This window comes from Thermochaetoides thermophila (assembly GCF_000221225.1).
Source record: "Thermochaetoides thermophila DSM 1495 unplaced genomic scaffold scf7180000011806, whole genome shotgun sequence".
NCBI lineage: Eukaryota > Fungi > Ascomycota > Sordariomycetes > Sordariales > Chaetomiaceae > Thermochaetoides > Thermochaetoides thermophila.
The window spans coordinates 2,606,230-2,621,542 of NW_006383023.1; the positions used below are offsets into that span (position 1 = coordinate 2,606,230).

The 15,313-nt window shown below is 55.3% G+C and overlaps 5 protein-coding genes across 5 annotated transcripts; 3 read left to right on the forward strand and 2 right to left on the reverse strand.

Moving 5' to 3' along the window:
- Nucleotides 1–5: 5 nt before the first annotated feature.
- Nucleotides 6–1,961, forward strand: CTHT_0007220 (uncharacterized protein; the record flags this gene model as incomplete). The annotated part of the gene is made up of 1 exon (XM_006691190.1): nucleotides 6–1,961. One exon carries the CDS (start codon nucleotides 6–8, stop codon nucleotides 1,959–1,961), a length of 1,956 nt encoding a protein of 651 aa, XP_006691253.1.
- Nucleotides 1,962–2,754: 793 nt separating this feature from the next.
- On the reverse strand, nucleotides 2,755–5,574 carry CTHT_0007230 (uncharacterized protein; the record flags this gene model as incomplete). The annotated part of the gene is made up of 7 exons (XM_006691191.1): nucleotides 2,755–4,038; nucleotides 4,101–4,565; nucleotides 4,666–4,854; nucleotides 4,918–5,046; nucleotides 5,127–5,194; nucleotides 5,299–5,454; nucleotides 5,511–5,574. The coding sequence occupies 7 exons, from the start codon at nucleotides 5,572–5,574 to the stop codon at nucleotides 2,755–2,757; spliced, it is 2,355 nt and encodes a 784-aa protein (XP_006691254.1).
- Nucleotides 5,575–6,364: 790 nt separating this feature from the next.
- CTHT_0007240 (mitochondrial ubiquinol-cytochrome-C reductase complex core protein 2-like protein) lies at nucleotides 6,365–9,198 on the reverse strand (the record flags this gene model as incomplete). The annotated part of the gene is made up of 7 exons (XM_006691192.1): nucleotides 6,365–6,451; nucleotides 6,615–6,729; nucleotides 6,971–7,068; nucleotides 7,666–7,755; nucleotides 7,810–8,642; nucleotides 8,701–8,875; nucleotides 8,935–9,198. 7 exons carry the CDS (start codon nucleotides 9,196–9,198, stop codon nucleotides 6,365–6,367), a joined length of 1,662 nt encoding a protein of 553 aa, XP_006691255.1.
- A 922-nt stretch (nucleotides 9,199–10,120) lies between these two features.
- CTHT_0007250 (uncharacterized protein) lies at nucleotides 10,121–12,257 on the forward strand (the record flags this gene model as incomplete). The annotated part of the gene is made up of 3 exons (XM_006691193.1): nucleotides 10,121–10,129; nucleotides 10,220–10,282; nucleotides 10,341–12,257. 3 exons carry the CDS (start codon nucleotides 10,121–10,123, stop codon nucleotides 12,255–12,257), a joined length of 1,989 nt encoding a protein of 662 aa, XP_006691256.1.
- An 896-nt stretch (nucleotides 12,258–13,153) lies between these two features.
- CTHT_0007260 (uncharacterized protein) lies at nucleotides 13,154–14,451 on the forward strand (the record flags this gene model as incomplete). The annotated part of the gene is made up of 6 exons (XM_006691194.1): nucleotides 13,154–13,223; nucleotides 13,287–13,324; nucleotides 13,460–13,501; nucleotides 13,563–13,810; nucleotides 13,867–14,044; nucleotides 14,110–14,451. 6 exons carry the CDS (start codon nucleotides 13,154–13,156, stop codon nucleotides 14,449–14,451), a joined length of 918 nt encoding a protein of 305 aa, XP_006691257.1.
- Nucleotides 14,452–15,313: the final 862 nt, after the last annotated feature.

Below are 15,313 nucleotides of genomic sequence, written 5' to 3' on the forward strand. Positions count from 1 at the left end.
TCAACATGCCACGAATCCACCGCCGCCCTTGCCTCTTACTTACCATCACCCTCCTCCTCTTCTTCACCCTCCTCTCCCTCCCCTCAACCCCCTACACACCCTCCTCGTCAACCTTCCAAGCCGCCTCCTCGCGCATCTCATCGGCCCTCCCCAAAATCGACACAACCCAACACCCCTGGCTCAACAAGCTCAACCCCTTCCGCCAGCCGTCGCATCCCCCGCCCCGTCAAAAGAATGATACAGATGGAGACGGATCCTGGTGGTACGCTGACTGGAAGTGGCTTGCGATGCCGTTTAGCAGCTCTGTTACTCTGGACGAGAATCGCGCGCTGCTGCCGGTGTTGGGAGAGAGGATGACGGTGTATTGTTATGTGGATTCGACGGAGGAGAAAGAGGGGGATGTGAGGGCCGCGGAGAGCGAACTTGTGCTGGCGTGGCGTAGGGCTTGGTGGGCGGCGGGGTTCAGGCCCGTGGTGTTGAGCACTGCGGAAGCAGTGGAGAATCCTGGGTATGAGGAGTTGTTGAGGTTAGGGCAGACACAACAGGGGGAGCAGAAGGGGATTAATGGACGGGTGAGGGAGGACTTGATGAGGTGGTTGGCGTGGGAGAACATGGGAGGTGGGGTGCTGATGAGCGGGCTGTTGTTTCCTATGGGCGGGAGGGATGATGCGTTGTTGGGGTTTTTGAGGAGGGGGGAGTTTATGAATAAGGAGCAGACGGTGATTCGGTATGAAGGGTTGGGGGACGGGCTGTATGTTGGGCCAAAAGGGGCCGTGTCGGAGGTGGTGAAGCAGGCGTTGAAGAGTCCAAAGTTGAGGGAGGCAAGGTCTGTCGCTGATGCAGTGGGTGTTGGTGAAGGAGGCCCGTTCACTACCGACAAGAGGCCTTCCGGTCTGGCGTTATATTCGCTCGAGACTCTTGAGGAACGCTACCCCAGCATCGCGACAGCCATCCAAACCTCTCGCGCGGCCGGCCTGCGCCAGCTTCGTCTACTCATTACGGCTCATCTCCACGCTACTTGGCGCACGCTCTACCCCGACGGCATCTCCGTGCTCCGCCCAGAAAAGCGCTCTTACACGCCTCACCTCATCCGGCCTGCCTTTGACTTGGCTGCCCGTCTCGCGCACTGCTCCGACTCCCCCTTGCCAGATACCTGCCCTCCCAACGTGCCGGTCGATGAGTGCGTCCCTTGTGATGACTCCAAACCCCTGAAGGTGACAACTGCAATCGAATACGTGAACTCGTCGAAGCTCTTCACGATCGGCACGGTCCCGCACCCATACACGACCACCATCCTCTCCGCCCGGCGCAGAGCAATCGACATCCCTTATATCCGCCGGCAGGCAAAACGCGACGTATGGATCACGGCTGTCACGAGGAAGCTCTTCAAGGAGGAGCAAATCTCTTCCACCCCGCGGGTCCTCAAATTGAAAGAAATCGTCGCCGCTGCGGAGAGCCCCCTGACAGAGAATAGTTCCTCCGGCAAGGGGTTTACTTCGTTATGGCTCGTTGCCGAGGCTGATCCGGTGGTTGCGGACCATGAGCTGGGGTATCTGTTTGGGTTTGAACTGCCCGCTCAGGCAACCTTCGCAGATACGAAACTGGACATGAGTAATGGGGGGGATTTTGATTCCGACAAAATGGCCGAACTAGTCGAACACGCGAAGGACCTCATCCTGCGCACAAACACCGGTGATGACAAGAAGAAGGGCGACATCAAGTCTACGGAGGGAGAGAGATTGTTAAGAGAGGCGATCGAGGCGTGGAATCTGGCTGATACGGAGGCTTGGAAGTTTGTGAGGGCTTTTCTTGCCAGGGAGATGGTTGAGCGGAGATTGTGGGAGGAGAAAGAGAGGGGGTATGCCGGGGGGATTGGGGCGGATCATTTTGGGGAGGGTGAGCAAGCGGGGAAGAAGGAGGGGGGAAGGAGAGGTTGGGGGAGGTGGTTTGATCGGGATTAAACAGTACTTAAACTAATAAGAGAGTTTAGGGTCTGGGTTGAGCTTACCACATGATAGAGGGAATAATACATATCTATTTTAAATGAGCGTGATGTGTTGTATTGGGTGAACTAAGGACTCAAGAACCTTTTGATGGGAGGTAGCCGGCTGTGGCAGAGGAGGAGGTTTCGAGGGGATAACAGCAGGTTGGAAGCTGTATCACTAAAATATCCATCGGAACTAGGTACCTAAACTGCATCTCTCTTGCCTATTCCTAACAGGGAGTCTGTAATGTTCATGGGGCTTGTTTAAATAGCAACAACCCTTCAAGTCAGAACTGTATACAGGAACGGGTGAAGACTGGGGGGATTCTTCGAAATCCAGAACAGGCTTCTCAAGCCGTGGTTTTGACCCGATATTGATACTGTTCAAGGCCAAAGACATGGTTAACAATTGGGCTGTCTACCTAGCTGGCTTTGTGCCCTAGCTCTGCTCACTTTAGTCGAACTTTTGACCAGGCGCGGTAGCATCCAGACAACCTCTTGGAGGTCATTGACATAAAATACCCCTGATAAAAGCTCTCTTCAGTCTATCTGTCCCCAGCCAACACATCAAAATGAGTACACAAGAGTTATAACCACTCAACCTAGAAATACGTGCAAACACGCAAATACCTACGTGGTGGTCTGAAGAAAGGAAGCTGGTACACCATTTTTTTTTCTCACTCACATACTCAATTAGATATAATATAACACTGCACACTACTCTTGCCACATTCCTCACCACTGGATCACCCAGGTTAAACTACCTGCCCTCAAACTACCTGCCCTCTTTCCCCCTCTTTACTCAACCCCGGAACGACCCACCAACTATGATATCTCTCCTCGACCTTAGGCACTTCAACCTTAACCCACTCCTTGTCCTCTCCATTACCAACCCCCTTCAATCCCTCAACCACAGTCCCCGCAGCCACAGCAGCACTCATCCACTTCCTCACATTCTCCCTCCAGCTTTCGGTCCCCCAGCCAGGGAGACAAAACGGTCCCCATTCATAACTCTCCTTCCCTCCCCCTTTCCCTCCATCTTGCGCACCCGAAAAGGTCCCCCAGCCCGCAAGCGTCTCCAGCCCTTTCTCAGCCCTCTTCGCCCCCCTTACAGCCATCTCAAGCAGCTCGGCCGTGGACACATCCGCTCTCTTAACACTCTCCACAAACTCTTCGTAAGTAGGTAGTGCAGGCAGAGAAACACTCGCCCAAGGCCTCATACGCAACTCATACCGTAACTCATCCCCCCCGTAAGGGAAATTCTGTTTCCGCTTAATATCAGGGAGCAGCCCCATTCGTTCGATTGCCGTCCACAAGCAGGAGAGGGAGTCTGCCAGTGCATATGTGGCGCTTGCTTCGAGGAGTGCTAGGCGTAGGAAGGATTTACACCGGGCCGCAAGCTTCTGCTGGGTTGGCGTTAACGGCGGGTTGGCGGTGAGTTGCCGGTCGACGGAAGATTGTGTGCCCGAGAGGTGCCGGACGTGGTGGTCGGCTAGGTAGGCCAGATACCAGTACATCCCCGGCAGTTCGGCAGCCTGATAAATCTCCAGCTCGAACCCTAACAACACCGTCCACTGCATGAGCCTCAATTTATAATGATACGCCCAGCTGCTCAGTGGCATCGCGTGTCCCTCTTCCCCCGACATCGGGGGATACTTTACCGCTTGCTCCAGGAGTACTCCCATCAACCTCCCATCAAACTCCTCCGCCTCCGCCTGCACTGCCTCCCAATCCGCAATAGCATGCACCATCGTCCTTCTCACCCGACATCTATTCTGACACCAGGTGCGAAACACATCCAGATAGGACTGCGCAACGCGCTGACGGAAGAGTTCCATAGTCTGCGCGAGCTGGTAGCGTGGGTGATGCGGGTGCTCGACTGCGTCGTTAGCGCGGTCGAGGAGAGGGGAGGAGGGGAGGACTAGAGTGGAAAGATCGTCGTCCAGGAGCTGGCGGATCGAGAGTCGGCCGAGGATGACCATGTCGTGGAAGAGAAAGTATTGTAGGAGGGTGCGCGGGAAGAGGAGGGGGGAGTGGTAGGTGAGGATGAAGTTCTGGATGGGTGTCAGCATCTCCATCATCGTTGTTTGTGAGTTGAGTAAGAAAAGTGACTTACGAGCAGGGACTGCGCATCCCTCCATCCCAACACCCCCACCACCCTTTCCCCATCCTCCCACAACTGCCCAAACAATCTCACCATCTCCTCCCCGCCCAACTGCACAATCGGCCGAGGCGGCATGGTACTCGCCAGCCGTCTCTGAATCTTGGTACTAAACGCCTCGGCAACCCGTTTTCCCATCCCCTGCGTGCGTCCAACCTCCTTCCAGATCTCCTGTAACTTCACCCACGGCTGGCGGAGAACCTCCGGGTCGGCGCTGCGTTGCTCCATCAGCTCGACTGCGTAGAGGAAGTTTAGGCGCATGTCGAGGCGGGAGACTAAAGCGTTGGTAAGGTCGGGACCGATGGCGGAGAGAGAATGGAGGAGGGCTTCCCGGGCGGAAAGAAGCTCGGTGTGGATGACGGAGGAGGGGATGGTGTCGAGCAGGGGGCGGTTGTACGTGTTTGTGACGAAGTCTTCTTCCTGTTCCCACAGCACAGGTTAGCAAGCCTGGGGTTTGTAAGGTAGGGAGGGGGAGTGGGCATGCCTCGTAATAATGCTCAGACTTGATCCTTTCATTCACAAGCCAGCATGTCTTGATCAGGCCGAGACAATAGGCCCTCAGCACGCGGTGCATGAGCTGCTGCTCACCAGGCCGATCCCGGAAAAAGTCGGCCTGCTCGAGGGTAGTAGGAGCCGGGTCAAGTATCTTGTCAATGTAGACGCTTGTGAAGACAGTCTGGGATAGGGGATAGCCTAGATGCCATGCCATCTGATCCGTGTCAGCCGTTCATTCTCCCCTCTGTGAAGGGGGTGGGGGTGGTTGTGAACATACCTCCAGACACAGCAGCTGATCGATCACCCCCAACACCTCATTCGGTTCCAGGGGCCTCGTCACATCATACTCCTCGTCGAGGGACTCGCCGGGGGCGAGACACCCGCTGTCCATTTTGGGATCCATGATCTAAGCCAGGGTTAGCTCACCATCCCCCACGTAGCATCTCCTTCCACGCGGCTGGAGAGATTGGTAACGGAAAAACGAACCTCTAAGGCTCCAACGCTCTCAAACAGCGTAAAGTATCCATCCTTGACCAGTTCTCCAGGCTCAAGGGCTAGATAAATACCCCTGCGTCAGCACAATCCACGACTCCGTTCCCTATAAAAAAAAAACTCCCCTAGAGCTGCTAGAATAGAGAAGTAGGACGAGGGCACTCACCTGCCGCAGCATCCCTAAACTCCCTCGTAATATCAAACGCTACAATCCCCTCACTAGAAATAAGTGGCGGCGGCGGCGGGGGGGGAGGAGGTTGCTGGTAGTATTGAGCCGGATCCATATGTGCGGCGGGGTGGTTGAGGTCTAGGTCGGCGAAGCCTATGCTGATCATTAGCATGTTATGAAGAGAATGGAGATAAGGGAAACAAACATACCGCGCGACATGCTCAGCTCATCATCCGAGGGGGAGTCTGGGAAGCGGGATTGGAATGTGGTCATGTTGTGGCAGTCAGAGAGATGATACCCTAGGTAGGGTGAGGTTATTCCAATTGTTTATCGTATTAGCTGTTTGAGTGCAGTATGTGTAAAGATAAATCGGGGCGCAAGCCCCGTGTTGTGTGTATTGTATTGTGTAGCACGGATCTGTGTAAGTGAGTGGGATGTTATGTGGTTGAGTGTTGAGTTGAATTGCAATTTGAGGGGTGAGCTTGGACTGAGGTGAGGTGAGCATTAAAAGTGGGTATTTCATCCCCCGTTGAGCTTGACAACCGTGACATGAAGTTGCCCGAGGTCCAGGGACTCTTAATCAACCGACTTTGCTTGATCTCAATTGCGATAAGAGCAATTATTTGATTCTAAACAGAAGCATTGGGTCACTTGGTAGGAGATGGGACAAAATGACTAGAAAATCTGAGCATTCACATAGCAAAAAAAGCTCACGCATTCACAGTCCTTCCCATCACAAAATAGCTTGCCAATGCCTCTATTCACCACGCCAAACGGCCATGGCCTATGATACAGTCCCAGCCAACCACTGCCCCAACTTCTATCTTGTTTTGCAGCAGCGGCCAGAGACAAAAGACACAGCTCAATGCACTTTCTGCGCCCGTTCTTGCCCAAGGTTCTTCAAGGCCCATCACCCAACTCAAAAGCATGCCCGATGATGAGCCCGTCCTCGTCTATCCTCTCAACCCAACTATCCCCCCATGCAGTCCCGGGGTATCCATCTCCTTGTCTATCTCTCTACCCCTCCTCCCAACCCTAAATCGGCGGCCGATTGATCGATTGCTTAGGCAGTGCCACCAGCAGCGGCGCTCTCGACGGCGGCAGCGACGTTGGCGTCGGCGAGGTTCTGAATCTCGCCTTGCTTGCCGTTCTGTATTGACAGCATACCGATCGTCAGCCTTGTTCATGTTCATTGAACCCCATACCAACATTAACCTCCCGACTCTTGTCCTTCCAAATCCCCTTTCCTTCCATATCCTCGTCGGTCGATCGGAAAATCTTCAGAGTGTATGACATTTCGGGCAACAACTCACCGTCCACTTAGCAAACCTCAGCTCCTGCCTATTGCGGCGCTCAGCAGCGAGCCGCTTGTCCTCCTTGAGGGCATTGCGCACGGCGCGCGAGGCGACGGCGAGGTAGCGGTTGTAGCTGTTTTCCAAGTTCGTTAGCTTTTGTCCAACCCCTTAGAAATCTCCCAGTTCTTTCTCCCGTAATTCTTTTTTTTTCTCTCAATGTGTCCTTTCACCCATTCGCAAAAGGCAATTCCTCCTTTTTTTTTCCCCAATGCGTGCACCCTCTCGTTCCAATCCCATACTACCATCCCCCCCACTTCCTCGAACACCCTCCCAAAAAAAGATCGAGCCCAATATCTTTAGGTAGGGAGACTCACGTAAGACCGGCGGCTTTCCACGCAAACGTCATTTTGGCGGCTGTTAGAGCAGGGACAGCTGTTCCGGTTTGACTGGGCTGGGTTGATGGTGGATTGCGCTGTTATGGAGCGAGCAAAGCAAGCAAGGCGGGTTGCGTAAAAAGGTCTCGCAAAGCCGAGAAGCTCCGCAGCCCGCAACCTACATCGGCAATGTCACGTGACATGATAGGTTCAACATCAACCCCCGTTGATTCTATGTTGACTTTACAAAATAATTTAGATGCTGGGCATTTGCTATGATTGAGCCCATGTCAATTTTCATTCACCGCCCAAAAAGCAACATTTCTTCCCTACGTGTTGTAATCGTCTGGATATTCATACACCCATACAACCTTACACCCATCCCACAACCCACCTCTCTTTCAAGCATGATCTTCACCCAACAGCCCAAGACCATACAGCCCTTTCAGTCACACATAGGAAAGCGGGTTAAAGTCTAGTCACTATATGCACAATGGGACAAAGCCGCAGTCGAAAAAGTCTACACAACGGCCGATGGGGCTGTGGTGGTTGTTGGTACAACATTTCCCGGTTTAACAGCTTTTTTTCCCCCTCTCTCCTCTCTACCTCCTCTGCTTCCTCTACTTTGCTCCTCATAACGCCTCTCCTCTCCCCTCTCATACATCTCCAGTGTTTAAAGGTTGTCTCACTTATACCCGGAGACCAAGGTCCTCAGCGAAGGGCAATACATGGAGGTCGCCGACGGCAGCGACCGAGGCCTTGCCTTCTAATAGTGTCTTGGCAGCCTGCTATCTGTTAGCATCTAACTTCACTTCACAAAGAAGAGTGAGAGAACGTACAGCCTGCAGCTTCTCAGCCGTCACACCCTCCAGGGCCGACACGGCCTCAGCAACCTTGACGAGCTCACCGGCATGGATGAGCTGGGAGCCAGTCTGGGCCAGGGCAGAGCCGGCGACCTCGCCCGCAGACAGCAGGTTGAACTTGGCCTTAGCAATGGCCTTGACCAGGTCCTCCTGCGTGACACCGCCCTCAGCAACGCTCTTGAGCGCCTTAACGGACTCCTCTGCAACCTTGCGGACAGCAGCGGCCTGGCCCGTGATCTGGATGGCCAGCAGACCGGCGTCCGAGTAGGCGAGGTGGCTGGCTTTGGCGGTAGCGCCAAAGGTGCTGGCGGCCGCCTTGGCCAGCAGCGAGAAGCCCGGAGACCACTTGATGGAGGACTGGCCGCCGAGGAGGGCCGCGAGAACCGCGGTCTCGGGCTGCTTGGCGCCCTGGGCGGCGCCGGGGAAAGCAATAACGAGCGAGTTGCCGCCGGTGAGGGCGATGCGCTGCTCGCCGCCGAAGTACTTGGACGGGGCAGACTTGACGGCAGCGTCGGAGGCAGCGGGGACGTCCTTGAAGAAGGGCTCGATCCACTTGCTCAGGCCGGCCGAGCTGGCACCGTCAGCCACGATGGCGATGTTAGGCTTGGTGTAGGCCGCCTCGGCGAAGGCAGCGACGGAGTGCTCATTCAGGTAGGACGACACGGGCGTGCTGGGCGTCGGGTACAGCGGGGCACCGAGACCGGTGTGGAAGGCCACCGCGTGGGCGGCATCAAGGGCGATGGCCGCCGCGTCCAGCTTGGCCTGCTTCTGGTGGATGACGTTCTCGACCTCCTCGTGGAACTCGTGGGCTGGGAGTAGAGTATAAGTAGGGGTTACACTCGGTCTGTAGAGCAGTAGAGCACGCACAGGTGTAGCGGGTCTGCGACACGACCTCGGCAAGCAGCTCGGCGAAGTAGGGCAAGTCCTCGCGGAGGAAGCTGGCCTGCAGCACGAGGGCCTCACGGGTATGGTACGAGGTCAATTGGCCGCCGAGCAGCTCGGACTCGCGGACGATGCGCAGGGCGGAGCGCTTGTTGGTGTTCTGGGGACGGGGACAAATTAGCTCAGGCCGAGAGCGGCGGGGATGTCCTGCCCAAATACCTTGAAGGCATACTCCTCCAGGCCGACCGTCAGGCCCGGGAGAGGCTCGTATCTCGTGCCAGCCTTGGCGACGACAGCGAGGCGAGTGGTCGGACCATTATCATCACGGGCAGCGACCTTGACGCCGGCGATGGTGGTGGGCTCGTACGACGACTTTGGCGCAGCGGCAGCGGCAGCGGCAAAACCGCGCTGGGCAAGCTTCTGGACGCCCGCCTGGCGAGCAGCCAGCTGGCTGCCCCTCGTCAGAGCCGACCTGCAGAGCATACCGACCGAGGAGAAAGGAAATCTAAGACGAAGGGGTGGTGGAGGGCGGGGGGGGTTCGAGACGTCTCGCGGGCGTGGAAGCTGGGAGGCGGCCCGGGTGTGTCGTCAATTGGAATTGGCTCGAGGTTCGAGTCGAAAGGCAAGGTTTGCGGCAGCAGGCACAGCAACTGGGCCTGCGTGAGCGAGCTCTTCACCACTGCACCACCACGCTTCCGAAAATTCCCTGGGGGGGTTCCCGGCACGACGGAAAAACTGCCTGTGCCGAGCCGCCCGCCGCGAGACTAGCAGCTGATAATTGGACTATGGGGGAATGGAAAACTTGTGAGGCTCTGAACCCCCCACGGAAAGCTGAAGAGGTCAATTGAGCTCTGAGTGAGCATACAGATTGAATCTGAAAAATTTCCCAAATTTTACAGCGAGAAACCAACTGCTTGGGTTGCTGCTTGTCATCATCATTACGCTAGCTCCCACAGCAACTTGTACATTGTGCGTCTAGCCATCATGGCCGCCCTCAGCAGTGTCAGCAGTGAAAGAAGGTTTGTGATTGGCCAGCCTCGACCCCTCGCTCTGAGCCTGGCGCGGCGGCGAAGGAGTCGCTGGCCGCACTGGCAGTGCCCCGCGCTGGCCGCGGTGACTCGACTCCAACTGCTGAAGCGGGCTGCCAGCGGGACAGGCCCTGCTCCTGGAACTGCAACCTCAAAAAATTATTGACGCTGGCACCAGTTCCCCCACCACACCACCTCATCAGCCGTCAGCCTGTTCCCTTCATTTCCTGTGTCCTCTAAATCTGCCATAGAGGCATTTCAATGACTAGCCGGTAGCAATTGGGGCGGCTCTAGAGATTAGTGAGAGGATCTCTAGACGCTCTGATCCAATCCTATCCACGTTCCATCGTTACTCTCCCGTCGCATTTGCCATCGCCATGCAAGTTGTAAGTCGCGCCAACAACGACCGCGTTGCTTGGTCTTTCGAAAAAAAAAAATATGTCATCGTTTTATTCACTGTTGCCTAACAGGCCCAGACCAAACCCGTCGCAGAGCTCTGTACTCTGCTGGTGGACGAGCTCCATGGCGAACTGCCGTCGGTACGTCCCTTCTATCTGTTAGCCTCTCTACACGCACTCTAACCAGACCATGTTGCAGAGGATATTCTCGACACTCGTCAACAAGGGCCGCTCGACCCTGCCGCAGCTCGCCCAGTACACGTCCATGACACCGCGCCAGCTGCGCCATGGCCTGGCAGTCCTCGTCCAGCACAACCTCCTCTACCATCACCTCGACCCCGGCGCCGAGTTCGCCTTCTACGAGGCCAACGTCGAGCACGCCTACAACCTGGTGCGCACCGGCAAGATCCTCGAGATGGTCGACACCTCGTTCGGTCCCGCCGCCAAGGACGTCATGCAGAGCCTGCTGTTGTCGGGCCAAACGCGCATCGGCGACCTGTTGGCCGCCTACCAGGCCAAGATCGAGCAGGCCAATAAAAAAGTCGGTACGAATGACACCGAAGAGTTCGACGGCGAAGCGAACGGTGTCAACGACGATTCCAAGAACGAGCCCGTCGTCAAGAGCACCGCCCATCTCAACTCCATCCTGTGCCGGCTGATCGAGGCCGAGCTGATCGATGTCGTGCACGACAAGACCTTTGAGAGCCCCGCCGATGTCCTTAAAATTGTCGAGAAAGAGGTCATGGACAAGTACTTCCCCAACGGCGTCAAGGGCAACAAAGCCAAGGCCGAGTTCCAGCAGAGGATAGCCGAGGGATTGCGCAAGGTCCGGGACGAATCCAAGTCGCTGAAACGCAAGCTGGAGCAGAACGGCTCGGCTGCGAAGCGGAGGAAGTTGTTCTCCGGTCTGGGTGTGGCCACCAACGGCAGCGGCGCCCAGCAGGATGAGGAGATGGACCCAGCGTTGGATCCGAAGCAGGTCATCCGCGTCAACTATGAGAAGTGTCTGGTCGACCTGCGTAACCGTCGGCTCGTGCAGTTCGCCACCGACATGTTTGGAGAGACGACTGCCTACGTGTACGGTATCCTTCTTAAACTCCTTACTAAGGACATCCCACGTTGCAGGCTAGATCCAGTCCTCGACAGCGTCGACGATGACGATGACGACGACTCCAAGAAGAAGGGACCAGGCGTGGTCACTACCGACCAGATTCTCGACAACCTCAAGACCTCGGTCGACCTCTCGCTGGGGATAGGAAAGGCAGAAAGGCACCAAATTTCGTCTCGAGCAGCCAACAAGGTCCAGACACACCCACCCAAAAAGAAGCGACTGATCGCCGAGGCCGAAGTAGACGGCGAAGCGAGCGAAGACGAAAAAGAGGACGATGAGTCCAGCGAAGGCTCCGACTACGACTCCAACTACGAAGAGACCAAACCCAACGGCGCCAGCGGCATTAACGGCGCTAACGGGGTAACCCACGAACGCCGTATGGACCGGCCAACCCAGCTACGACAGCACCTCATGCTCCTCGCCGAAAGCACCCAAAACTTCGTCCGCCATTGCGGCCCCAACGAATGGACTGTCGACTTCGAGCCCGTCATGAAAGCCCTCCGCGAAGCGGAGCTCGACAGCGTCATTGAGCGCACCTCTGGCCGGCAAGGCCTGCGCCTCGTTCGCATCCTGCGTGCTAAAGGCAAGCTGGACGAGAAGGCTCTGCCCAACGTAGCCCTCATGCGCAAGTCCGAGCTCCAGCAGAAGATGCTTGAGATGCAGACCGCTGGGTTTGTGCACGTGCAGGAAGTCCCCCGTGACGTGAAAGCTGACGTCAAGAAGTCTTTTTTCCTGTGGTACTGTGATGTAGAGAAGTCGCTGAGCCGGCTGCTGGAGACGAGCTATGTGACTATGTTGCACTGTCTGCAGGTGCTGGAAGCGCTGCGGCGCAAGGAAAAGGATGTGCTACAGACGACCAAGCGGACAGATGTGCGCGGCCGTGAGAAGGATGCTATGCGTAAGGAGTATTATGAGAGGTATGCGCGATTCCTGGCTTGTGAGAGGAAGCTGTTTGCGCAGGTGATGAGGCTGGATGATTTGGTGTCTGTGTTGAGGGATTTCTAATGTCTCCAAGATTAAGAAGGGTGGGGGGGGGTTCGATGGGAGCGTAAACTATTCGTCTACGTCTTTCGCATCACCGGAATCTTCATTGGGGATGGTATACGGAAAGTAAAAATAATCACAAGCAGAGAAACTTGGTGCTTGTCGGGTTCGCATTTGGCTGGCGTTTGACGTTGGGGATGATGGGAGCTTCATCAGGTTGCCAGGGGACAGATGGTTATCCTTCCACAGTTGATAAATAACTAGACATACATAGCCATAGCCTTGAGAGCATTGAACAAGAGGCTTTGCATACATACTATTCCAACAACAACCACTTCTCCAGCGATCCCCCGAGTTGACAATGCTAGCGATGGCACTGCCCCTCATGCACTCTACCATGATCTGAGCTATTCTACTGATAAGATAAAGCCCCTACCCCACCACTAAGGGTAGCCAAGTGTGGGGAAACACCCCGCTGTCGGAGCACGCTAGGAGTTGTGGATCCAATTTTTTTTCTCTCACGGCTTGACTTTGTGGTATGCAGCGTAACGAATTTTTTTTTTTTTGCCGCGTCCCAGCCTGCCACTGTTGCCGCCTCCCAGTGAGTCGTCAGAAAGTGACTGACCAGGGATCCATTATCCATTGGTAGCCAACCCCCCGGCCGAGAATCGACCGACCGATAATAAGTCGGACGGCCCATCCACTCTTCTTGTCTGTCCCTCATCCTTCGGTGTCTTGCAGTGATTTTTTTTTGTCTGTGGTTGTCTTTGGTGTGTTATTGTCTTATCTTCACCCTCCGTCTTCCCGGTCCGGTTTGCTCATCTGTTGCTGTTTGTCGCCGTCACTCAGTTGAGGTCAATTGAGTGTTTCCCGTCTCTTTTCATTCTTATAATACTTTCTTTCACAAGACAAGCGAAATGTCGCCTCCGATCGCTGCTGCTGCCGGCCGGGAGAAGGAGTCCAACCTGGCGCGGTTGCTGGGGTCTGGTGTGTACTCCCTCGTGCTTTGCTGTTGAGCCTGTAGAGCGTTGTGTGCTAACCGCTGCGAAGGCTCTGCCGGTATCGCTGAGCTGGCTATCTTCCACCCTGTATGTTGAACAACAAAACTTCTTGCGCTGGTGTTTGAGTCACCTCCCTTGGGGGGGGATATTGGCCTCTTTCAACACTGCGACGACGATGATGGCTCTGTAGAACCATCGGCTGACTCCCCTTCCCCCTACCAGGTCGACACCATTGCCAAGCGCCTGATGAGTAATGAGGGCAAAGTGCGTCACCTCCCCCCTTTTCTTAACCCCTTGTCATGACCAGTCCCTAACTCTTCTCCAGGTCACTTCCCTCAGTAAGCTCAACACCGTCATCTTCAAGGATAAGGCCAACGCCAGCTTCGGCCGCAAGTTTGTCTCGCTCTTCCCTGGCCTGGGCTACGCCGCCGGCTACAAGGTCCTGCAGCGGATATACAAGTACGGCGGCCAGCCCGTCGCCCGCGACTTTCTCAGCACCCACTACGCCAAGGACTTTGAGGCTGCGTTCGGCAAGAAGACCGGCAAGGCGATTATGCACTCGACTGCGGGCAGGTGTGTTTCTCTCATCCTTTTCTAAGTCTGACAGAATGTGGTGCTGACGGAAACAGCTTGATCGGCATCGGCGAGATCATCCTCCTCCCGCTCGACGTGCTCAAGATCAAGCGCCAGACCAACCCCGAGGCCTTCCGCGGCCGCGGCATCTTTAAGATCATCAAGGACGAGGGCTTCGGCCTGTACCGCGGCTGGGGCTGGACCGCGGCGCGCAATGCACCTGGCTCGTTCGCCGTACGTTGCCTCTCTCCCTCCTTCTCTCATCCATCACCTTTAGACACTAACAACGGGTCTTATAGCTTTTCGGCGGCTCCGCCTTCGCCAAAGAATTCCTCTTCCACCTCCAAGACTACAACAAGGCGACCTGGTTCCAAAACTTCGTCGCCTCGATCTGCGGCGCTAGCGCTTCCCTGATCGTCTCCGCACCCCTCGACGTAATCAAAACCCGCATCCAAAACCGAAACTTCGAGAATCCCGAGTCGGGCTTCCGCATCCTCGCCAATATGGCGAAGAACGAGGGTCCGACCGCCTTCTTCAAGGGCCTCGTCCCCAAGCTGCTGATGACAGGCCCCAAGCTGGTGTTCTCCTTCTGGCTGGCGCAGACGCTCATCCCGGCGTTTGATGTCGCTTTTCGGAAGTAAGGGTCCTATGATCTGATCTGATCTGATCTTGATTTCTTTCCTTTCTTGTTTTGGTTGACAAGAGGATTGATTTCACTTTCATTTCATTTCATTCATGACCTCTTTCTGAACAAGTCGTATCACTCGTTGTTGAGCTGACGGACAGACGTTAACCACATTAACAACAACAGGGTCGGGGTAACGGAGTAAAAATCTTCCACTTGCAATGAAACGCAACGCAGAGGATCAACTCCTGATCCTCCTCCTCTTCTACGGGAATGACGAGACCGCACTTCTCCTTGAAGACGGACTCCCTCTGTGGGATCCTCCTCCAGGGAGGTGTAGTCATGTTGATATAGGGCTGGTGGGGAAACTCCCCCACCCCGTGTACAGTACATGTTTGGCGTGTTAGATTCCTCTCTCTCTACGGTCTTCGGGTTCTTTCGGCGTTGTGGTTCTTCGGAGACGGCACATAAAAAGAGATACGGAGACGAATAATCAAGACACGCAGCGACGGCCGGCGGGTAGATGGATGCTAGGTGGATGGATAGAATACATAATGAGTTATCTCCTTTCTGGGACACTTGCTACGCTACAAGTCAATGATGATGCCTCTCGAGAATTTTTAGCCTGCCGACCAATCACACAACAACGACGAACCTGACTAACTTTTAAGAGACTCAGATACACATGTATTAGCCCATGAGCTATGCTATCTTGGTATGAGCCTAATCTTCATGATCTGGTAGTGATCTGCCCATGGTATGACATGCTTATCCTCTGCCCATCAAGTCCGTAAAGTTAAGATATGGCACATGGCCTAGTGAGCTAACACGATATCAGCGGCAGGAATACTCTAACACTGCTCTAATCCCACACCCTG